Raw genomic sequence first — 25764 nt, forward strand, 5'->3', positions numbered from 1 at the left:
AATAGGTTCAGCGTAACCCCTGTTAATAAACCTCGTTTTTAACTCATTGGCTTGTTTATAGAATCTAACGTTATCATTGCTAATTCTTAAAAGACTTTTTAGTATGAAAAGGATGGGTGCTATCATAATTTAGAATAGAATATGTGGAAGTAATCTTTCTGAAAGTTTCTGTCACTAAATTCCCTCCATTAACCTGAATTTTATCATCAAAAAATTCCAAAGAGGAATCCCAAAGGTAGAGGTGAAATACATATTCATAGAATTGAATGAGTTCAGATAAACCACAAAATTATCAAACTGTTCCCTAGTTCCAGTCCAAACTATAAATATATCATCCACATAACGTAGAAAAGTTTTAATGTATTTAACAAACGGATTTAAAAGAGAGAATGTGCACCTGCCTTCAAAGATGGCCAAGAACAAATTAGCGAAGACACAAGTCATCGGAGTACCCATTGCGGTACCAGTGTGTTGTAAATACCACTTGTCTAAAAACTCAAAGGCATTATGATTCAGAATAAATTCTAATGCCTCACAAACAAAATTGATGTTTTCTTGGCTCTTATCCATATTGTTCAAGATCTGTGTAATTGCCTCAATGCCCTGATCCTGTGGTATCCTCGTGTAAAGCGATTCTACGTCAATTGATGCTAATGCAAAATCTTCCTGCCAATCTATCCCATCCACTGCCTTCAAAATTTCACTCTTCTCCTTCAGGTAAGAAGAGATATCATTTAGGAGAGGACGCAAAATCCAGTCCATATATCGTGACAACGGTTAATGATCTACACCCGACACTGTGGGGCGTCCAGGGGGAGAGGTAAGTGATTTGTGTAGTTTTGGTATATAATACCAGTGTGGTTTTTGTGGATACTGTGGAAACAATTTCTCGGCTTTCCTCCATGACAGCATACCAGACTCTACCTGTTTCTCAAAAACGTTTGTAAAAGACCTTTGAACCTAGTAGTTGAATTCTGCACTAAAAGGCAATACAGTGGGTACGGAAAGTAATCAGACCCCTTTAAATTTTTCACTCTTTGTTTCATTGCAGCCATTTGGTAAATTCTAAAAAGTTCATTTTTTTCTCATTAAAGTACACTCTGCACCCTATCTTGACTGAAAAAAAACAGAAATGTAGAAATTTTTGCAAATTTATTAGAAAAGAAAAATTGAAATATCACATGGTCATAAGTATTCAGACCCTTTGCTCAGACACTCATATTTAAGTCATATGCTGTCCATTTCCTTGTGATGCTTCTTGAGATGGTTCTACTCCTTCATTGGAGTCCAGCTGTGTTTAATTAAACTGATAGGACTTGATTTGGAAAGGCACACACCTGTCTATATAAGACCTCACAGCTCACGGTGCATGTCAGACTAAATGAGAACCATGAGCTCAAAGGAACTGCGCAAGGAGCTCAGAGACAGAATTGTGGCAAGGCACAGATCTGGCCAAGGTTACAAAGAATTTCTGCATTAATCAAGGTTCCTAAGAACACAGTGGCCTCCATAATCCTTAAATGAAAGAAGTTTGGGACCACCAGAAGTCTTCCTAGACCTGGCCGTCCAGCCAAACTGAGCAATCATGGGAGAAGAGCCTGTTAGAACCCTCCTGTTTGTTTTTGTTTCTATCTTGTGTTTTGTGGTCACGTGACCATCTTCCTATATATTCCAGCTCCGCCCTTCTGGCCTTGCTGGACTTCAGTGTTGTTTAGACTGTCTTTCTAGCCAGGTGCTTTTGTGCCTATCTCTGTCTAGTTTTCTTGGTCCTCTGGACCTCTAGTACTTTTGTCAGTTTATCTTTTGCTCTGCAACAACTTCTGTTAGGAGGTGTCCCATTTTTTGTCCCAGTCCTTAGTTCTTTTAGGGACCCCTCCCTTTCTCTATAGGTCTGCGTTCAGACTACCCGAGGACGAAGGCGGGTCTGTTCACAAGGAACAGGTCGCCCGCTACAACATAGGGACTCAGCTTAGTCTTACTGTAGGGCACAGCTCTCCCCTTCTTTCCCTAGTTTATGTTGCAGATCATAACAGTAAGTCCAGCCCAAACAAAAAACAAGAAAACAAAAAAAAACTTTTAGGAAAGAAATCCGGGGATCAGTATGGTTTCAGTTCAAGATTTGGCTCAACGCCTGCAGGGATTGTCTCTGGAGGTGTCAGAGCTCCGGCAACACGTGAGTAGCTGTCCTGGAGCGCATTTTGTGGAACCGAAGGTAGGACTCCCTGATATTTTTGATGGTAAACAACAAGATTTTTTTTCCTTTAAAAATGCTTGTTTATTATATTTTTGTTTCAGACCAAAGTCCTCTGGGAATGAATCACAGCGCATTGGGTTTATCATGTCACTTTTGCGCAAGGAACCACAGGGGTGGGCCTTTTCTCTCCAACCTAATGATCCGTGTTTTAGGTCAGTGGAGGATTTTTTTTCTGCTATGGGGCTATTGTATGACGATCCTGATCGAGTCTCATCTGCTGAGACAGAACTGAGACGTTTGAATCAGGGGTCAGGTGATGTTGAAAATTATTGTACACACTTCAGAAGGTGGTCCTCAGAAGTGAAATGGAATGATTCGGTGTTAAAATGTTTTTTTCTTGCTGGTCTAAGTGAAAGGGTTAAGGATCTGCTGATTGCATTTCCTGCACCTGAAACCTTGCACGAAGCCATGCAATTAGCTATACGTGTGGACAGTAGACTGCGTGCCAGGGTTTATGATGAAAAGATTCCTGCAATGGCAGCTCCTAGTTCCCAGAGGGTCTGCTCGGACGGCGGAGAACCGATGGAGGTTGAGGCGATGTCACTCCGCTCTCAGGAAAGAGACCGCAGGTTTTCCAAGGGATTGTGTTTTTATTGTGGTAAAGCTGACCTTTTGATTAAGAACTGTGAGCTTCGTTTAAGTAAAGAAAAAAAAAAGGTCAGTTACGCCCGTATTGTTTGCTTGAACTCTAAGGGAGTATTTCTTTCAGGGAGTACTTCATTGCAGGAAGATTTGATTGAATTTCAGGTATTTGTGGATTGTGGTTCAACACTTAATGTGATTGATAGGGGTTTTTTGGAAAAACTTAAATTGGAATCCAAACCTTTGTCAGCACCTATTTCTGTGACTGCAATTGATAACACTCCTTTGAAATGTATTACTCACAAGGTTGCTGCATTTCCCCTCACTATCAATGGCATTCATCAAGAAAATTTGGATTTGGTGGTATTAAATAATTTACCCTCTCCAGTCATTTTAGGTTTGCCTTGGTTAAAACTGCACAATCCTTTACTGGACTGGTCTACTAATGAGATGAAGTCTTGGAGTCCTAAGTGCTATGATAAATGTTGTAATGGTCGCATTGCGGCTGTGGAAAAAGGGGAATTACCTGTACCTATTCAGGATTTTTGGAAGTTTTTTTCAGAGGAGGAGTCGCAAGTTTTACCTCCTCATAGGGACTATGATTGCACCATTGAGTTTGTTCCGGGAGCTACTCTTCCCAAGAGTCGCTTATTTAATCTGACTATCCCTGAAAGAAAGGCCTTGGAGGAATACATACAGACGAGCTTGGCTGCTGGTCACATTAGACCTTCTAAGTCGCCTGTGGCCGTTGGATTTTTCTTTGTTAAAAAAAAAAAGACGGTGGTTTACGTCCATGTCTGGACTTTCGTGAAATTAATAAGATTACCGTACGCAATTCCTACCCATTGCCGTTAATTCCGGACTTGTTTAACCAGTTGGTAGGGGCCAAGTGGTTCTCTAAAATTGATCTCCGGGGGGCATACAATTTGTTACGAATGAAGGAGGGTGATGAATGGAAAACTGCTTTTAACACTCCGGTAGGTCATTTTGAGAATCTGGTGATGCCCTTCGGTCTTACCAATGGTCCCGCGTTTTTTTCAGAACCTTATTAATGACATCCTGAGACCTTTGATTGGCAAGAATGTGGTTGTGTATTTGGATGACATTCTGATTTATTCACCAGATCTGGAGTTCCATTGGCAGAGAGTACGTGAGGTGTTGCAGTTATTGAGTGATAATTCACTTTTGCTAAGCTGGAGAAATGTGAGTTCGCTGTTCAGAGAATTCGTTTTTTGGGCTACATTATCTCCAGCGATGGCTTTGAGATGGACCCGGTGAAAGTTCAGGCTGTGCAGGAATGGCCTAGGCCTATTGGTTTGAAATCAATACAGAGATTTTTGGGTTTCGCCAATTATTACAGGAAATTCATTAAGAATTTTTCTATAATTGTTAAGCCGCTGACCGATCTCATCAGGAAAGGTGCGAATACGGTCCAGTGGACTACTGAAGCCATTGAATCTTTTGTGTATCTCAAGGAGAGGTTCAGTTCTGCCCCTATCCTTATGCAGCCTGATGAGACCAAGCCTTTTTTGGTCGAGGTTGATGCTTCTTCGGTGGGGGTCGGTGCAGTTTTGTCTCAGGAGAACAAGGATGGAGTACATCCCTGTGCTTTTTTTTCGAAAAAAATTTCAGAAACCGAACTTAATTACGATGTTGGTAATCGGGAATTGCTGGCTATTAAACTTGCGTTTGAACATTGGCGTCATTTCTTGGAAGGTGCTAAATTTCCTGTTCAGGTTTTCACAGATCATAAGAATTTGATCTATCTGGATGCTGCCAAACGTTTGAATGCCCGTCAAGCTAGGTGGGCACTTTTTTTTCTGGGTTTAATTTTTCTGTTACCTATATCCCTGGTACTAAGAATGTTAAAGCCGATGCTTTCTCTCGCAGCTTTTCTCCCATGGTTAGTACCGAGGAGGAGGAGAGCATTTTACAGGAAGGAGTTGTGGTAGCAGCATTGGACTCCGTTTTGGAAGAAGGGATTCTGAAAGCCCAAGAGGATACCCCATCTAACACTCCTCATGGGAGGTTGTTTGTGCCTAGAACCTCTAGGAGAGATTTGTTTGTGGAGTATCATGAGTCTCGGTTGGCAGGTCATCCAGGAATTTCTGAGACTAAGAGACTTATCAGTCGCTGTTTTTGATGGCCTGGGTGGCAGAAGGAAGTCATCAAGTGGGTGCGTCAATGTACAGTGTGTGCTAGGTCAAAGGCTTCCCATACCCCTGCTGCGGGGTTGCTTTGCCCTCTGGAGGTTCCTAGTGCGCCTTGGACGCATTTGGCAATGGATTTTATTACTGACCTTCCGGTGTCCGAGGGTTTCACTGTCATCTGGGTGGTCGTGGACCGTTTTAGCAAGATGTGTCATTTGGTTCCATTCATTAAGCTACCCTGCGCTAAGACACTCGCTAAGGCGTTTGTTAAGGAAATTGTCATCAGGCTCCATGGCGTTCCCACCGACATTGTTTCTGATAGGGGACCTCAGGTTGTGGCTCGCTTTTGGCGTGCTTTTTGTGACAGGTTGGGAGTCCATTTGTCATTTTTGTCTGGTTATCATCCTGAGTCCAATGGACAGACTGAAAGAAAGAACCAGGATGTTGAACAGCTTTTGCGTTGTTTTGTGGCAGACAATCAAGAGGGGTGGTCTGAGTTTCTGCCACTCGCAGAATTTGCTCTTAACAACCATACATCCTCCGCTGCTGGGTGTTCTCCTTTTTTTTGTTGTACTGGGAGACATCTGTTTTTTGGTTCGTTCTCCAAATAGGGGTCGGCGGTGCCGGAGGAGAATTTTTCCGGTGATTTGGAGAGAGTTTGGACTAATGTACGTTGTAACCTTCAAGAGGCTAACAAAAAATCCAAGAAGTATTTTAACAGGAAACGTAAAGAGGTTTTGTTTACTGTGGGTGACATGATTTGGTTGTCCTCAAAGAATCTGCGGTTGAGGATTCCCTCTAAAAAATTGGGTCCGAAGTTTGTGGGGCCATTTAAGGTGCTTCAGGTTGTTAACCAGTCTGCTGTTAGGTTGGAGGTTCCCTCCTCCTGGAAGATTAATCCTGTGTTTCATGTTTCCTTGTTAAAAAAGGCTGATGTATCGGATAGGGAGGCCACTGTCACAGTTCCTCCGGTGGTGGAAGACGGCGAATATGAAATTTCTCGTATCCTGAATTTCAGAGAGCATAGAGGGAGATTGCAGTATCTCGTCGCTTGGAAAGGTTTCGGTCCCGAGGATAACTCCTGGGTTAAGGCGGATGATGTCTTTGCCCCTAGACTTGTCAGAGCTTTCCACAGGAGATTTCTGGATAGGCCTGGACCTGGAGGATCCGGAGGATCCTCATAAAAGAGGGGGTACTGTTAGAATCCTCCTGTTTGTTTTTGTTTCTATCTTGTGTTTTGCGGTCACATTACCATCTTCCTATATATTCCAGCTCCGCCCTTCTGGCCTTGCTGGACTTCAGTGTTGTTTAGACTGTCTTTCTAGCCAGGTGCTTTTGTGCCTATCTATCTCTAGTTTGCTTGGTCCTCTGGACCTCTAGTACTTTTGTCAGTTTATCTTTTGCTCTGCAACAACTTCTGTTAGGAGGTGTCCCATTTTTTGTCCCAGTCCTTAGTTCTTTTAGGGACCCCTCCCTTTCTCTATAGGTCTCCGTTCAGACTAGCCGAGGACTAAGGCGGGTCTGTTCACAAGGAACAGGTCGCCCGCTACAACGTAGGGACTCAGCTTGGTCTTACTGTAGGGACAGCTCTCCCCTTCTTTCCCTAGTTTATGTTGCAGATCATAAGAGAGCCTTGGTGAGAGAGGTAAAGAAGAACCCCAATATCACTGTGGCTGAGCTCCAGAGATGCAGTAGGGAGATGGGAGAAAGTTCCACAAAGTCAACTATCACTGCAGTCCTCCACCAGTCAAGTCTTTATGGCAGAGTGGTCTGACGGAAGCCTCTCCTCAGTACAAGCCATATGAAAGCCCACATAGAGTTTGCTCAAAAAAACTTGAAGGACTCCCAGACTATGAGAAATAAGATTCTCTGGTCTGATGAGACGAAGATAGATCTTTTTGGTGATAATTCTAAGCGGTATGTGTGGAGAAAACCAGGCACTGCTCATCACCTGCCCATTAAAATCCCAACAGTCAAACATGGTCGTGGCAGCATCATGCTATGGGGGTGTTTTTCAGCTGCAGAGACAGAACGACTGGTTGCAATTGAAGGAAACATGAATGCGGCCAAGTACAGAGATATCCTGGATGAAAACCTCTTCCAGAGTGCTCTGGACATCAGACTTGGCTGAAGGTTCACCTTCCAACAAGACAATGACCCTAAGCACACAGCTAAAATAACAAAGGAGTAGCTTCAGAACAACTGTGACCATTCTTGACTGGCCAAGCCAGAACCCTGACCTAAACCCAATTGAGCATCTCCGGGGAGACCTGAAAATGGCTGTCCACCAACGTTCACCATCCAACCTGACGGAACTGGAGAGGATCTGCAAGAACGAATGGCAGAGGATCCCCAAATCCAGGTGTGAAAAACTTGTTGCATCATTCCCAAGAAGACTCATGGCTGCACTAGCTCAAAAGGGTGCTTCTACTCAATACTGAGCAAAGGGTCTGAATACTTATGACCATGTGATATTTCAGTTTTTCTTTTTTAATAAATTTGCAAAGATTTCTACATTTCTGTTTTTTTCAGTCAAGATGGGGTGCAGAGTGTACATTAATGATAAAAAAAATTGTTTAGAATTTACCAAATGGCTGCAATGAAACAAAGAGTGAAAAATTTAAAGGGGTCTGAATATTTTCCGTACCCACTGTAAGTTTCTTTATCTGACAATTGCCTCAAAGCCGCATTTTTGTATCTTAAAAATGTATCCTTTTTTTATCTGCTTGATCTCCGCTTGGATCGGTGTTAATCTTTTATCCATCCTCTTAAGAAACACCTGCCATTGGTTTTTGGTAAGGTGAGTGCGTAGTTCAGACTTTGCCTAATCAAGTTCCCTGTTGATATATAATCCTTCTCATTTCTTTTAGAAATTAATTGTAAGAGATCATTGGAACAACCAGCATGTATACGTCCCATTCAGAAACAAATTCTTTATCATCTTGGTTATAAGTGATGTCTTTAAAAACACGCAAACCTTTAGGCACTCACATTCCACATACTATTTTAGTGATTTTACTGTCCAACACAGTCAGATCTCCTTTTCAGCCAACAAGGTGATTTTGTGCTCTAATTTTTTAGGGCCAATCACCTGCATTTCAACCTTTAGATTATAATCCATAAAAAACATGGCCGCATTTTCCCTTCCCGCTTGTAATCCATGAAAGGCAACTGGGTGCTCCACCTATACTTCATTAATGTCCATATCCATAAAGTTCTCAACATGTGATGTGCTTGAGAATCGAGACAATAGCAATTCAAATGAAAACAAAAATTGCGGGAAGGGATATACAGTATATACTATATATACCATCAAATTGTGAAAAAAATACATTTCTCCCACAAGAAACCACCATACAATCTCATTAATAAACTCTTTAAAGCCTAGTTCATAAAACATGCTGGCTTAATCCGAATGACGACCAATATGTCTGCACTTCATGTTATAATTTGTAAATTGACCATTGTATCAACACAGAAAAATGCTGACATCTCTATATGTGACACAGTAACCAATCTTTGGATTAAAGGGGTTGTCCACTACTAGAACAACCCTTTCTTGATCTAAATGTCTGGCCCCGATAAAATAATAAAGCTTATACTCACCTCCCATGCCGGCGCCGCTCCAGCGGTGTTGTCACTCGCACTCCCGTGCGGTTGTTATGACACGTGAACCAGGCGTCACTGTCTCTGCCTTTTGTCGAACTGAACATGGAGAGGAAGACAAGGCTTTGGCTGACCACTGAGTTCCTCTTCATGTTCAGTTCGTACGAAGGCAGGGACAGTGACGGCAGCGCAGATTGGGCGCAGGGCTCACCTGTCGCAACTATCACAACAACCACACAGGAGACCGGGGACCGCGAGGGCTGACACCACTGGAACGGCACCAGCACGGGAAGTGAGTAAAGGCTTTTTTATTTTACTGGGGCCAAGCATGGGGTAAGACAAGGAGTTGTCCAAGTAGTGGACAACTTCTTTAAGTAAAATATGGCCACATTTACATTTTAGGCAGAAATCCTCAGCATGTTTTATCTCAAATGTTTTTTTTTGTTTGTTTGTTTTTACACAGAAAATATTTGCTGTATGTATATGTGGCACCCCAGGGGTCTGGTTTCCGCAGTAACAGCAATGTTATGTCTGAGAGCAGGTGGGAGGTCTCTTGGTCAGGGATCCTATGCATGCCACACCTCCTGCCCAGTCCTGGGAGGGGAAGAACTTCCCCTATATAAACCTGGGGCTGAGGCAGGGTTAGGAAGAAGAGTAGAGAGAAGAAGAGAAGCAGTAATAGGAAAGAAAGACCAGGAGCTCTGTGGGAATCGTGCTAAGAAGAGGTCAGGGGCTGGTAGCTGTAGAGCTCGCCCTGATCGAAGCTTTCTCACCGGACCCGGAGTCCGAGGCTGTGGGGACTAACTTTTACCCAGCAGCAGAATCCGTCAGGCAGGGGATTTCCGGTCCTCTGGCCAAGAAACCCGAAGGCACGGTTACACGCGTGGGACCAGCACCGCCGTCGTGGAGCGGAAGCAAATAGAAGGCCCCGAGTCACCGGCCATACGGGTGAGCACCACACGGTACACTCAGGGACGTGGGCTACTTTTACCCGCCTCTAGCAAGGTAGCCAGAAGAGTACAGTTAGTTGGGAAGGCCTACAGCTCCGCCTGGCCAGGGGAAATCCCATCTGCTCAAGGACTGACCAGGCCCCATTCGCTAGCCAGTACTCCGGGAGGGTCTGTCTTTGTCACCAGTAAAGACCCTGAACTACACCGTACCGTCTCCGAGTGGTTCCTGCTACCCCCATCATCCACGTCGGCTGCCCTGAGGCCATATCCCTCCCGTTGGGGGTTATACCATCTCCGCTGCACAACTGTGTCACCGGCCTCAGCGGTCTGCCCTGCAGCGGCGGCTCCATAGCTGCATTCAACGGGTGGCGTAGTCGTCCAATATCTACTGCTACGTACACCGCCACTCAGTCTGACTCCCTGGGCACGGACCGGGTCACCGCCACAAGGACTACCACCCCTAATAGATCCGGCTCCGGGTAACCCCTGCGTGCGCAACGCTACACCAGAAAGCAGGCCCAGGGGCGCGTCAACTTTTGACGTAGTCGGCAGGATCTCGTGCCCGCAACCACCGGGTACTGCGTGCCTGAAAAAGAGACTTTTTAACTTACCTGTGGTGAAGATTCCCGGCCTTCTTCCCGCCATCCGTGGAGTTTTCCCGCCATTGGACGCCATCTTGAGGACGCCGTGCGGGAAGAAGAGGGGCGTGGACTCCGAAAGCGCGCGAGAACTGAAGCCCCGCCTCACGTCCGGACGATGCGTAAGGTCCTGGAAGGAGCCCAGCCGACGCCGACGTCACAGGAGCGCGACGGAAGGTCCTCAACCCTGACGATCCACTGCGGAGCCGCGGCCTACGGAAGAGGATCATCGCAAGGTAGGCCACGGTCCACTAGGGGGGAGAAGGATGTCGGATACGAAGGAGAGCTTCACCGCTCCAACCCCCGCCAGCGCCACCGCTGTTGCGGTCATGCCTTTCACCATGCCCTATATTCCGGGGGCAGCCTGGCTACCCCAGTACTCAGGGGAGTCACATACCCTGCATGACTTTAGAGAAAAGCTGGATAGCCTCTTCCAGGTGTACCCCCTCACAGAAGAGCAAAAAGTGAGCATTCTGGTGGCCCAATTAACCGGGGCAGCCCAAAGGGAGGTAAAGTCCTGGCCACCTGGGGGGAGGACTGTCGCAGGGATACTAACCCGGCTGAGGGACACCTTTGATACCCGCACCTCAGCCGAGATCAAGCTTAGATTCTACGGGTGCAAGCAGCGAGCACAAGAGAGTATAAGGGACTATGCTCTGAACCTACAAGAGGCCCTGAGAGCCATTAAGCAGACCGACCCTGACGGCGTGGGAGACGAGGACAGGCTGTTGACTGAACAATTTATAGAGGGTTTATATTGCAATGCCCACCGAACTCAGTTGCGGGCAATGGCCTTACAGGACCCTCATCTGGGATTTGCACAGTTCAAGGACAGAGCCATCCGGGTGCTCCGAGAACCAGAACCAGGTGGCGTTGTGACCCACAGACGCCCCACTACCACTTACCACCAGGAGGCGGCGCCCTTGTCGGCAGGGCCTCTGGGAACTGATGCGCAGGCTTTGAGCAATGACCCGGCTCCAGACCTGCACCATCAGGTCCAAGAGCTAGCTAAAAGGATTGCTGCGCTAACCCGAACTGTGCAGTCTTTACAGGTTTCCACTTCGGGGAAGATCCAGCTGGCATCCGGACCGGAGGACATCCCGTGGCGTCGACCAAGGAGGACCCCACCGGCCAGAGGAAGACCCAGCGACCGATACAACGAGGACGGACAACCCATCTGCCGCCGCTGCAATCAACCCGGACATATGGCAAGGTACTGTCCTTTAAACTGGCCCAACCTAGGGTAGAGGGCCAACCCCTAGGAAAAAGATCATCAGGCCCATCGAACTGGCGTGACAAATACGTGGGAGGACGTCCAGTCTTGCCTGTGGTACTGGATGGCATTCCTATGAGTGCCCTACTGGACACCGGGTCACAGGTCACCACCATCCCGTACGTGCTCTTCAAGCAGTACTGGAATGACTCGGATATAACCCGCTACCCTGACGACGACTTGAGTATCATCGCCAGCAATGGTCAGCCCGTGCCACAGATCGGATTTAAAGAGATGACCATTAAAATCGGTAGAGTCGAACTGGCAGCACAGGGACTGATCATTGTAGACATTGACAAACACGAGAGTCACCCAAAGATAACTCTAGGAACTAATGTGATTGAAAATTGTCTTGCAGAAGTGATTTTCATTTTACAGCAGGTTGCCAAGAACGCCAGCTCCGGCGAGCAGCGAGTGCTCCAGAAAGAGATCCGGGCACTGATGCGACAGCAACAGGTGGAACTCTCCGGTGGTGAGATTGGTAGCGTGAAAATGTGTGACCCTTTCCCTATTGCCATGCCCCCAAAAAGTGAAATGATGATTTGGTGCCGGGCAGCTATTGGTCTGAGAGGTAGAGATTACCAGGCAATGGTAGAACCAGTTTACTCAGACAGTAGGCCCACCATTTTGACAGCACGGGGGGTGGTCAATGTACGCCATGGGAGGGTGCCCGTTCGCGTAGTGAATATCGGGAAGAGGGAAGTGTACCTGCCCAGGTATGCCACGCTGGCCAAATTGTATACCATCAATCGAAATTCCATACAGTCCATAGAACCCTTGCCTCCATCTTCTCCGGAGGAAGGTAACGGCTCTGAGAAAACAATGGAGGACTGGTGTCAGCAACTACATTTGGGTACTGACTCCACTCCCTCACACCAGAAACAGGGAGTCTATCGGGTGGTTCAAGAGTATGAGAGAGTGTTTAGTAAACACCCGTTAGACTTCGGGAGAGTCAAGGGGGTAGAACACCACATCCCCACGGGAGATCATCCTCCCATAAAGGAGAGATACCGACCCGTACCCCCTGCACATTACCAACACGCCAAGGGGATGCTCAGAGACATGAAGGAGGCTGGGGTAATCAGGGATAGCTGTAGCCCCTGGGCAGCTCCACTAGTCTTGGTTAAAAAAAAAGACAACACCATGAGAATGTGTGTAGATTACCGGAAAATCAACCATCTCACACACAAAGATGCGTACCCTTTACCAAGGATAGAGGAGTCTTTGGCTGCTTTAAGATCTGCTAATTTCTTCTCCACTTTGGATCTTACTAGCGGGTACTGGCAGGTTCCTGTAGCAGAGGCGGACCGGGAGAAGACCGCATTCACCACCCCGATGGGACTTAGCGAGTTTACCTGCATGCCGTTCGGACTCTGCAACGCACCAGGAACCTTCCAACGGTTGATGGAATGCTGTCTGGGACACCGAAACTTCGAGACGGTCCTGCTATACCTGGACGATGTCATCGTCTATTCCAAAACCTACGAGGATCACCTGAAACACCTGGCGGAAGTGTTCGAAGCTCTGGCAAACTACGGCCTAAAGGTGAAACCCTCCAAGTGTCACCTCCTGAAACCAAAGGTGCAGTACCTGGGACACGTGGTGAGCGCTGACGGAGTGGCTCCGGACCCTGATAAGATCACCGCAATTAAGGAATGGCCAAGTCCCTCCAGTGTAAAGGAAGTGCGGCAGTTCCTAGGGTTGGTAGGCTACTACCGCAGATTCATTCCCGGTTTCACCAAAAAGGCAGCTCCTATGCAGGACCTCCTGATAGGCCAGTCCCGGAAGGCCAAGAACCAGAAGCTGCCCTTCAGATGGGAGAAGTTAGAAGAAGAGTCCTTCCGCCAGCTGAAGATGGCCCTCACGGGGGATGAAATCCTGGCATACCCTGATTACAGCCAGCCCTTTATCCTCTACACCGACGCCAGTAACATTGGGCTAGGAGCCGTACTGTCCCAGACCCAGCAGGGGAAAGAACGGGTAATTGCTTACACCAGCCGAAAACTGAGACCCACCGAAAGAAACCCTGAGAATTACAGCTCATTCAAGCTGGAGTTCCTGGCAGTGGTGTGGGCAGTCACCGAACGCTTTAAGCACTACCTCGCCTCTTCCCGGTTCACCGTGTACACAGATAACAACCCGTTGACGCATCTGGACACGGCAAGGCTCGGTGCCCTGGAGCAGAGATGGATGGCCCGCCTGTCCAACTATGAGTTCACAATCAAATACCGGGCAGGACGCTCCAATACCAACGCGGACGCCCTGTCTAGGATGCCAACCCTACCAGACGAGGGTGAGGATTCAGAAGATTTGGAAGAGGTCGAACTCCCTGCGTTCCACCGTCATGGGACTGTCCAGTATTCCCACCGTGTAAGGGGTAAGCAAGCCGCTACGTTCAACCCCTTACCTCACTACAACTGGGCGGAAACGCAAGACAGTGACCCTGCCGTCCGGCTGGTGAAGGAGATGCTGACTCAGCCAGAGGCTCGCCTTGACCCGGACGCTCCGGAGGAGACCAAGCAACTGTGGGCTGAGAAGAGTCGACTGTTCCTTTACAAGGGGAAGTTGTGCCGCAGAATGGTTAACTCCCGGACGCATGAACTGGTCTGGCAAGTAGTGGTGCCAAGAAGGGACGCAGCTATGGTGATGGAGGCATACCACGACGGGGCTGGGCACTTCGGATGGAAGAAGCTGGAGTTCCTGCTGCGCGGGCGGTTCCATTGGGTAGGCATGAGAGGAACCATCGAGAGGTGGTGCAGAGACTGTGGCCCATGCAACCTAAGAAGGAAGGACCGTGCCAGCCAGAAGACCCCCCTTCAGTCCATCGTCACCCGGCAGCCGTTGGAACTGGTGGCCTTGGATCATGTAAAACTGACCCCAAGCAGAAGTGGCTACGTCTACGCATTAACCATCGTGGATCACTACTCCCGGTTCTTGGTTGTCGTCCCCGTCAAGGACTTAACGGCTCAAACAGCAGCTAGAGCCTTCCAGCAGCACTTCTGCCGTCCACACGGCTACCCAGAGCAGGTGCTGACGGACCAGGGACCTGCCTTTGAAGCGGACGTCTTCCAAGAATTCTGTACTCTGTATGGCTGCCGGAAGATCAGGACGACACCCTATCATCCGCAAACTAATGGACTTTGTGAGAAAATGAACCAGGTGGTGATAGATCTTCTAAAAACATTGCCCCTGGAAGAACGCAGTCTGTGGCCTGAGAAGCTGCCCGACCTGGTGGACCTATACAACTACATCCCTGTAGGTTCCACCAACTGTACCCCGGCTTACCTAATGAGGGCAAGGCCTGGTAAGCTACCTGTTGACCTGGAGATGGGAGTCCTGACACCCGAGGACACTTCACCGGAAGCAGACTGGGACACAGAGAGGCAGCAGCAGTACCGGAAAGTACAGGAGAGCGTGGTGCGAAGTCTCTGTCTGGCTAGGGAAAGACAAGAGAAAACTTACAACCAGTATGCCCCCGCTGTTCCCCTGGTACCCGGAGAGCAGGTCTTGAAGAGGAAGAGACGGCTCCACAAGTTGGATGACCAGTGGGAGAAGGACCCGTACACCGTACTGCCCTCAAGCCACGACAACCCAAAGGTTTGTACCATCAGTAAAGACGTAGGGGAAACCACAGCCATTGTATCCCGGGATCACCTGAAGAAGTGTCCCGAACAGCTACGGAACCCAGAAGGGGAACAAGAAGACCCTCGACCCGTAGAGGAAAGGGAAGATATGGTTAGTACTGTGCTCGGAGACTTCCCTCGGTCCTGGACTCAAGTCAATGGTGCAGTTGTGGTACCCGTCCTCACGTTCCTCCAACCAGCATCCCAAGTGCCTACGGAGCAACAGGTAGAGCTGGGAGAGCAGCCGGTCCAGGAGGCAAGAGACTCCACACAAGCAGAACAGGAGGATCAACCCTCTGCTTATAGTGAGCCTGCCGTACCCCTAGTGAGCCAAAGAGCCCGTAGACAGCTGCCCAGTTTACCCTTGACAGCTCCTACACCCTGTAGTTCAGGGCCAGACAGTCAGCTCCGTAGGTCCACTAGGGCCACTAGAGGCCAGTTACCCGCACGTTGGAGGATTTGAAGTGTTTAAATTGTTTTATTTGTGGTCACCTGTCTGTTACTTGTAAATAATTATGTGTTTCTAGTTATTTTTAGGAGTCCTTGGTGGATTTACCGGGAATCCTTGTACAATTGGTTGGAGCGTAACCTAGGAATGGACTAAAGACTGTTAAGGACTCGGGGCAGGACAGACCCCTACCTGGTTACGTCTCCCTGTTTGGTGAAATGGACATCTTGCTTTTCTTCAAAACTGCACCCGGTTGCGGACACGCCGTAACCATCTTTATGTGTTTTTCTTATTGTATTATTATTGTTTATACCTTGTTATGTTTTTCTAAAAATATGTTTAGTCCCGGAGTACTAAATTTCACTAGGGGGGAATGTGGCACCCCAGGGGTCTGGTTTCCACAGTAACAGTAATGTTATGTCTGAGAGCAGGTGGGAGGTCTCTTGGTCAGGGATCCTATGCATGCCACACCTCCTGCCCAGTCCTGGGAGGGGAAGAACTTCCCCTATATAAACCTGGGGCTGAGGCAGGGTTAGGAAGAAGAGTAGAGAGAAGAAGAGAAGCAGTAATAGGAAAGAAAGACCAGGAGCTCTGTGGGAATCGTGCTAAGAAGAGGTCAGGGGCTGGTAGCTGTAGAGCTCGCCCTGATCGAAGCTTTCTCACCGGACCCGGAGTCCGAGGCTGTGGGGACTAACTTTTACCCAGCAGCAGAATCCGTCAGGCAGGGGATTTCCGGTCCTCTGGCCAAGAAACCCGAAGGCACGGTTACACGCGTGGGACCAGCACCGCCGTCGTGGAGCGGAAGCAAATAGAAGGCCCCGAGTCACCGGCCATACGGGTGAGCACCACACGGTACACTCAGGGACGTGGGCTACTTTTACCCGCCTCTAGCAAGGTAGCCAGAAGAGTACAGTTAGTTGGGAAGGCCTACAGCTCCGCCTGGCCAGGGGAAATCCCATCTGCTCAAGGACTGACCAGGCCCCATTCGCTAGCCAGTACTCCGGGAGGGTCTGTCTTTGTCACCAGTAAAGACCCTGAACTACACCGTACCGTCTCCGAGTGGTTCCTGCTACCCCCATCATCCACGTCGGCTGCCCTGAGGCCATACCCCTCCCGTTGGGGGTTATACCATCTCCGCTGCACAACTGTGTCACCGGCCTCAGCGGTCTGCCCTGCAGCGGCGGCTCCATAGCTGCATTCAACGGGTGGCGTAGTCGTCCAATATCTACTGCTACGTACACCGCCACTCAGTCTGACTCCCTGGGCACGGACCGGGTCACCGCCACAAGGACTACCACCCCTAATAGATCCGGCTCCGGGTAACCCCTGCGTGCGCAACGCTACACCAGAAAGCAGGCCCAGGGGCGCGTCATATACGTTCAAACAGGAAAAGTAATTATTCAATCCGATATTGAAAAGCTGTTGCAGTATTGATGTGATCATAAACCCTAAAAGCACTACTGTAAAGAGATCAAAGTCGTAATTCCCTTGTGACCTGAGTGAAAATAGCTAGCCACATCAGGAGCTCTCCCAAGTCACTGTATACTGTCTCCTTGTTTTGACTGTGCCTGCAAATCCTAACTAGAGGCAATGCCATCACTCTTCTGACACGTGGGGCTGGGTAAATATAACCTGGTTTACAAATGATCTAATGTTTGAGTAATGGTCACTATTCAATCCAAAAGGTCTTTAACTGGTAAATCACATTATACTGTACTGTATCGTATAAAATGAATACTAGGAGCATTGTCTTTTCACTATTATCAAGATGTAGGACATTGTTTTCTACAATGTGATATGATCATACTGTTGCTTTTAAAGGAGCACAAATGTATGGACTGGAAATGTAGTAATAATAACTCCATATGTTATGAATAGCTTTCAAAGAGTCACAGATTAAAAAGGTCCCCCCTGATTTTTTTTAAAGCATGCTGCAAGCTATAAAGACAACAGCGCCAAGCATACTAACCTTACCAATCCCCACCGCTCCTCTTCTAATGCTGTTCTGGTCCCCTGCCAGTCTTTGTGCTTTCTCCTATCGGCTGGGAAAGGCATGTGACCGCTGCAGTCAATCATTGGCTGTAGCTGTGACTTATGGTGCATTTACACTTGCCGATTATCGCGAATGAGCGTTCCTAGCACAATCCGATAACTGGCCAGAGCAAACAGGCTGCCAATCACTCAACAAACAAGCAAAATGCTCATTTGTTGGGGTAAATGATTTTTTAAGCTTGCTTAAAAATCATATTTTTAGTAGCACATCGTCCTGTGCAAACTGATGAGCACAATTATAGCCTAAGCATGCAGAACGATGTTTTAACAATTCTTTGGTGCACATCAGAAGCGTGATCGGCCTCTATGAAGTTATTAAACGACCACCGATCTGCAGAGATATAGCCTATGGGTAGTCGTTTTTGGCCGGAGAGTACATGAGCCCTTACCGTGCATTTACGTTGCACAATAAATGGGAAAATGTTTCCTGATTATCGTTTCCTAATAATCGAGCAATCTAAATAGACTGTCGATCACCCAACAAACGAACAATACTCTTGTTTGTCAGGTGAAGTGACATACGTAACAGTATGCTCACTATTTACCAATCACTTTGTGACTTTTTTTTTTAAAGGAAACCCAGGAGTAACACTACCCCTGCACAAGCAAAGGTAGTCTGGGATAGGGCAGTGTGACACTGTGAAAGATGCCTATTACAGCACCATTGAAATGTGGCATTTATTGATATGCAAATTAGGTGGGCATATCAGTGCCTTTGCGATCCATGGCCCCTCTTTGCTTCTTCTCGGCAGCGCCATCGCCTGCAGCTTGACTGAAAGTGGAGAGGAGAGGTGAAATTATGCAACCAATCTTTAACTCTGCTGTCAATCAAGAAGGGGGACAGCACTGGCATCAAGAAGTAAAGGGGATGCTAAGGCATAAAAAAAACTTTAGGAAGTCGCCAAATTTTTAAGCAATGCGAGGCTGAGCAAAAATGTTGGGAATTTTGGAGTTTCCAGACCATTGTCACCCTGCTTTGACAAAGTGGGCAAAGCTGAGGCAGGACTGGGGTGTGACAGGGCATAGCGACACCGGTTCTTTTAATTCATAGTGAGCAGTCGCGTTCCTTACGCGACAAATCTTACTCCAGTCTTTGACTGGAGTAAGATTTGTGACAAGGCGCACATCACTTTTTAGGGCTCGTTCACAAGATCACAGTATAACATCTGATTTTTACTGCTGCATTTCAATTCTCTACCATAGGAAACTGTAAATGGGCTTGTGAATTATTAGTAGCTGGTGCTATTAAAAAAGGATTGCATACGGACAGCACAGGGATGACAAGATAGAAAAAAAAGCCACTTTTTTGAATGAAACTAAACAATTTTTTATATGCTTGTGTGAACCTACCCTTGAAGAAATAGGGACATAGATAACAAGTGCACTGATACACCCACCAGTGGACGTACACGTCTAATTTGCATATTGATAGACAGTGAATTTTGGTGCAATGGCGCATCAGATGGTCCTGTACCACCATTGTGCACAACCTCTGCTTGTGCAAAAGTACTGTTAGTAACAGGTTCCCATTAATATGATCCAAAATGTGTTTACTCTATTCTTTTGCAACAGTGTTATTTAAAGGGAACCTGCTAGGTTCCTCCATGCCCTCCAACCCACCAGCATTTGTATATTCCTTTATAAACACCCCGCCTAAGAGGCCCTTTATCCTGGATGATACTTGAGATGTTTAAAAAAAAAAAGTATTATTTAAGTCCATTTTTAATATATGCAAATAATCTTTTCACTAGTCGATGGGGCGTTTGTAGTCTGGAAACCCCCAGACTAGTTGCCCCACTGCCCCGATGCGCGTGATAACATAATTTGCTAGAGCTGACATTTCGTGCTACCACCACAATAAGCAAGTCACAAGAAGTCCAACAGCGTCGGATTTTTTTACTACTTGAACGTTGCGGCCCAGTACCCTTGGGATCATAATGTGACCCCATTCACTTGTATTGCTGTGTTACAATGTAGTAGCGAAACATTGCAATCGTTGGCTGTGCGACATATATTGCGTCCAAAGTCACTGTATAGCCCTACCCTAAGACCAACCTGGATATCTCAAATGCTGGGATTCATATTTAGGTATCTAAGGGAGATGCCTTTCTTTCTAAGCATTGTAATGAATACAATGAATGTAATACAAAATATATTGATAAAGAAATGTGTAGCATTTCTCTAGATAAAGGTAAAAGCTCTATTATTATGTATAGCCATTCCTTGGTGGTTTGCTGCAGCGAGGGAAATTTAGAGGGAAACCACTAATGCTTTCCTTTAATTAACTATTAATAAGCCACAATGCAGGGTTGTTCCTGGAACAACATACTCAATTGGTATCTTCTTGTATAGATAATTTGTTATTATACACCCAAATTCTGCTCAATGACGCGGTGAACATCTCTAACCAGTTTGATAATCAATGTTTTTTGAATCTCACCTGCATAGTTGATAATGTAAAACACTGCAGGTTTTTCCCACATGCAAAATCCAAACTAAAAAATGTGCACTGTGTGAATTTGTACTTTGGGTCTAAGGATACAGTGATGCATTACAGTGTTATCCAACACTCGGAACCAGTACATCATTTGTGGGTTTTTTTCATCCTGTTATCTTTTTCTGTCTTATGGTGTTCATTGATGGTTTTGCTCCAAATTCTTTAAAATGATGCGGGTGGCTCATGAATTTTGTACAAAAAGCAAAAATGCTCTTTTTGTTGTTTTTCTTTTTTGTGCCTTTTTAATGCAAAAAAATGCATGATCTCTTAAAATGTCACAAAATTATATACCAAAAAAAATATCAGGCAAACTTAAAATCACTCTGAGGGAAGTGATCGGGACCGGAACGAAGGCTGCATGCTCCGTTCATAGTGCAGCCTCCATTCAGTCCCGATCAGGAACTGCAAGATGTGAGGAGGAGGAGGAATGTCTACTCTGAAACGTGTTGCATGAATAAAGTTTAGTTTCATACTCACTGCTTCCATCCAGGGTTTAAGTCACCTTTCCTTCCTTGTACTCTTCATGTCCTCCGCCTCGCGGGTGTGAGCACAGCGGACAGAGTGGACCAGTGCAGCATACACCCTGCCCAGGTGATAGCACTGTTACAATTTACTGCTTATTAAAATTTGCAGCCGTTCTTGAGATGTTATCAATTTTATTTTGATCACAGCTTGATGTCTAGGAAACTGACCATCACTGCTGCTGTCTAGCTTGTGAAATGAAGCTGGACAGAATTAGTACAGTAGCTGCTTTGCTCATACTTCCCTCAAACAAAACTCCAACATCAGGGGGAGGTTTGAGCACTGCAGCCCATTAACGCCCACTGAATGGCAGCAGTGCTCATGTGACATAATGATGTCACGTAAGCACCGGGAGACTCAGTGCCGACATTGCTGAAACAGCGCCATTGTGGGAGGTGAATATAAGTTTTTTTATTTTACGACTACAGCTTTAAAGAAAGGGTTGTTCAAGTAGTGGACAGCCCCTTTAAGCAGAGTATGTGAGGACAGATGATAGACTAATCAATTTGCTAAATCCTATACTCAAAGTGGAATGGATTAAAGTGAATTTGTCAGCAGGTTTTTGCTATGTATTCTGATAGCAACATGACGTAGGACCTGAGAGCCTGAGTACAGTGATATGTCACTTACTAGGTTTTGTGTTGTAGGTTCAATAAAATCAGTGTTTTATCTGCAGGAGATTATCACTACAGGACTAGGTGTCTTGTGCCTCTTAGGGTATGTGCACACAGACCGGAGCCGGCTGCGGCCCCGATGCTGCAGAATAGCCGCCGGCGGCTTCCACTCAATATGCTAATGAGCGGTGCCATTTTTTTTTTTACCTGCGGACTCTCCTCATAGAGGTTAGGTCTATGGAGAAAGCCCGCATGCGGACCCGCAAGAGAAATTGACATGGTGCGGTCTGGAAAGACGCACTGCATGTCAGTTTCCGCGGGTGATCCGCAGGTGCCCAGATACGCATGGTAGACATGGCATTTCTAGAAATCCCATCTACTATGCTGTAACATCTGGCCGCTGCGGGTTTGATGCTGCATAACACACAGCGGCTCTGGATCGTGTGCACAGTCAACTTCTCTGTGTAACCAAGCCCCCACCACTGATTGGCAGGTTTTTGCAGCAGAGAAAACTGTGATCGTATCAAAATGACAGCAAGCAAACCACACAATGCTGGAATCAGGGTCTTAGCACCTACATCATGCTGCTCTCAGATTACATGCCAAAACATGCTGACGGATTCCCTTTACATGAATTTTCCAAGCTCTACAAATAATTCACGCATCACATCACTTATCTTCTGGCCACAGGAATCTGAGCCTCCACTGGTGGCACTTCTGATTTTTGTTTAAGTATCCTTGTAGTCCCATGATGAACCCTGACAATCAGTGCTGGGGAACGTGTCGGGACAATAGGATCAGAAACAATGGATCCCGCAATCGTGCACAGAGCACTTATGATATTGCACATTTGGTCCCGAGATATTGCTATGGGGATATTATTTCTCTTGAATCATACACTCAGATAGGCACGTGTTAGATTTACAAGAAAGGGCATTATTTGCATGTACCCTATGGTGTATTTATGACACTTGGCTTCCCTTATTGTTGACTGTAAATTCCAGGAATTTCTTGTTTTTATGTCTTCACATTGTTGTGCGTTGTCACTACTAAGTGGTAGGGTGCATGATAGGGCGGTGTAGGGCTCGCCTACAATGAGCGGCGTCACCTGATCTAGGGTGCCAACCTCCGCGGCAAGGCCGGGATTACCCAGGGGTATTTAGGGATAATTGAGATTTCTGTTACCCTGCCTCATATTGATGACCCTAATTATATATATATTTCTCTGATTTAGGTACAGCCACATATCGCAATATACATATACAGTATATATATATATATATATAAATATGTTTATTTTATCTTGGAATGCTTACACTTACATCTATGTTTTAAAGCATATCTAATAAATTATTGGTTTAGGTTTTTCTTTCTTTTGGCAGTTATTTAGTAATTGGGCCACGTCTCTGTTATTTACATACCAAAAACCTGCTGATGGATTCCCTTTAAATAAGTTTTCCAAGCTCTAAAATAATTTACAAACTGCAGCTTACAAAGTAATTTCATAAGGCATACTCACCTGTCAATCCGGCCATCTGCGCCAGGAACGAAAGCGATGACGTCCCTATCTGCTGCAGCGGTCAGGTGACTGGAACAGTGTGTTATCCATTTACCGGATCTATGGGAGTTGCAGTAAGTCCCATTTTATTCTTTTGAAATTATTCCTGCCAATTGAAAAATGTGTGTAAGAATGGACAACCCCTGAAAGGCAAAGCCGCTCATGAATATTCATGAATTGTCAGTTTGTTAAAGAGCCCTTCTGGTCCAAGTAATATTATTTTATTCATTTATTAATTTACATAGCGCTAACATATTCTGCAGTGCTGGATGGGGGGCCGTGTAATAAGAGGGGGGACCCTAAGACGGTGGATTTACAGCACAGGTGCACTAAAGTAGTGAGCCAGGTAATATCCTATCACATAGTAATGGAAATATTACTTTTATCACATATAAAACTGTCCATAGAACAGGGGGGGACATTAATAATGAGGGTAATATGTAATTTTTTCATGACTGGTCCATGGGCAAAAAAAAAGCCTTTTGGTGATAGATGAAAGCAGATGTCCTTGTCATTTAAGCGGTTCAGGAGACATTCGGATATGGGGGTCCACATACGCAGGATCCGGTGCCTGTGGGGACACTGGGTGGTCTTCAGCTTTTTCTTACAGTTCACTACAGAACATATCATTCCATAGAAAACATCTGTTCTTCCAGGGGAGTGGGGGGCACAAATATGGAACAGCACAGATGTAAAGAATCAAGTGGGGGATAAGGGACCCGGCAATATGGGGTCTTTTATACAGATTTCTCTCGCTCTCTCTACTGGCATTGCCTTTGCTGTGTCCCCACAGAAGCTTCCCCCAGGATCCAGCACACAGGACTGTGGTGCTGCCATGTTCCCTCCACCCATGCTATGCCAGTCATAGGAGGCTGGAGGCTTGTAATGTGCACAGTATGGAGGAGGCAGGCAGAGAGGGGTCACTAGTGCAGTGTGTCCTGGATTTCCTCTGTCCTGCAGGTCCACACACAGTTAACAGCCATGGCAGCAGCAGGTAGGGGAGGAGCAGGCAGCCTGTGGTAATGGTATGCTGCTTGTGGGGGCCGTCCTCCACTGTCTCCTCTCCACCGCTCTATTCACTCTCAGTCTGTTACTGCACGAAGATGGCGACAGTCGGAGAGAGCGAGGAGCAGTCGTTCTCCAGTGACCATGGGGAGGCGGACAATGTAAGGAGGCTGTGGGCGCTAATGCGGGGTGTGCAAGGGTGGAATGGTCTGCAGGGCTATGCGATAATGCAGGGCAGTACAGTGTGGTGCAGGCTGGCAGGGCAGTACAGTGTGGTGCAGGCTGGCAGGGCAGTACAGTGTAGTGCAGGCTGGCAGGGCAGTACAGTGTGGTGCAGGCTGGCAGGGCAGTACAGTGTGGTGGAGTCTGGCAGGGCAGTACAGTGTGGTGCAGGCTAGCAGGGCAGTACAGTGTGGTGGAGGCTGGCAGGGCAGTACAGTGTGGTGCAGGCTAGCAGGGCAGTACAGTGTGGTGGAGGCTGGCAGGGCAGTACAGTGTGGTGCAGGCTGGCAGGGCTGTACAGTGTGGAGGCTGGCAGGGCAGTACAGTGTGTGTCTGTGGTACATGGTGGCAGGGCAGTACAGTACAGTGTGGTGGAGGCTGGCAGGGCAGTACAGTGTGGTGGAGGCTGGCAGGGCAGTACAGTGTGGTGCAGGCTGGCAGGGCAGTACAGTGTGGTGGAGGCTGGCAGGGCAGTACAGTGGTGGAGTCTGGCAGGGCAGTACAGTGTGGTGGAGGCTGGCAGGGCTGTACAGTGTGTGTCTGTGGTACATGGTGGCAGGGCAGTACAGTACAGTGTGGTGCAGGCTGGCAGAGCCAATGTCTGTGTGTGATACATGGTGGCAGTGTAGTGTGTGGTACAGGCTAACAGGGCAGCTCAGGGTAGCAGTGCAGTGTGTGGTACATGCTGGCAGTGCAGTGTGGTATATGTTGGCAGTGCAGTGTGTGGCATAGGCTGGCAGTGCAGGCATTACTGGCTGTCATGTCCACCCATCTGTACTGTTGGATGAACACAAGGCTCTGTCCATGACCGCAGTGGCCACTGGTGTCCTGTGCTCCTGTGCAGGGTCACAGCCATCTCTGCCCCCCTCTAGCAGTGCTGCCAGGGACTGGGGACAGAGGTATTCTCCATTCCTATGAGATTATGTGGCTGTGAGAAAGCTGAGGATCTAATAGATAAATGCACACATAGATGTGCTGACTGTCATTGGGATTTTCTATAGATCTGCAGCTAAACCTACAGTTATTATACCAGAGAATGCAACCCCAACACATGCTGCGTATGACAAACTGAGCTCTGCTCCTTTTCTATGTAGTAGTGCGGGTAAGGCGGTCAGTAAATGGCGTGCTGCTGGAGTATAAATAGTGGACATGTGCCAGGCACTGGAGATCTGCTCCGTGAGCTCTGCCCTGACACTGGCTGCTTATGACATCTCTTGTATCAGAGATTCTGTAGCTGTCAGCGCTGCACTACTGACATGAGACACTACTGGGACATTGCCTGCATTCATGTCACCGAGAATCCTGCTCTGTTCTAGCCTGAAACAGAAGGGCTTCAGTGTGTACATGCAGATGGCGGTGACCTAGATGAACATCCCTTGTGTGACTTCTGATCTTTCCCTACCAGCATCGCATCTGTACAAAGTCCTATCTATCCATCCATCTATCCATCCATCTATCTATCCATCTATCTATCCATCTATCTATCCATCTATCTATTTATCTATGTTTAGATGTAACCGTTGCTGTCTATCTGTGAAGCCATAGTGTACAGCTCTGTTTTGTACATTACAGTATATTGTGAGCTGAGTAAATAGCTATTCCCTAATACCGGCTAATGATATTATTTCTCTCCAAGCCAGAGTGATCCAATAATCAATCTGCGGGGTTGCAGGGTCTGTAGTTGCCATGTTGTGGATCTGCAGGAACCATCAGCAGAATACATATTCCTGCAGCCTGTTCTTTGTACACTGCTGACACAGCCTTGTCTTA

General features: G+C 47.1%; 1 protein-coding gene across 1 annotated transcript in view; it reads left to right on the forward strand.

The window, feature by feature from the left end:
- The first annotated feature begins 23634 nt into the window (after nt 1-23634).
- The window catches only part of CTTNBP2 (cortactin binding protein 2), a 148859-nt gene continuing 146729 nt past the window's right edge, over nt 23635-25764 (forward strand). Inside the window, exon 1 of the mRNA XM_073651904.1 lies at nt 23635-23933. Within this exon, the coding sequence (XP_073508005.1) occupies nt 23790-23933 (144 nt within the window). The 5' untranslated portion in view covers nt 23635-23789. The remainder of the gene's footprint in view (nt 23934-25764) is intronic.

The sequence above is a fragment of the Phyllobates terribilis genome, unplaced genomic scaffold, assembly GCF_046119375.1.
Source record: "Phyllobates terribilis strain yellow unplaced genomic scaffold, ASM4611937v1 Scaffold_11__3_contigs__length_659146591, whole genome shotgun sequence".
Classification (NCBI taxonomy): Eukaryota; Metazoa; Chordata; class Amphibia; order Anura; family Dendrobatidae; genus Phyllobates; species Phyllobates terribilis.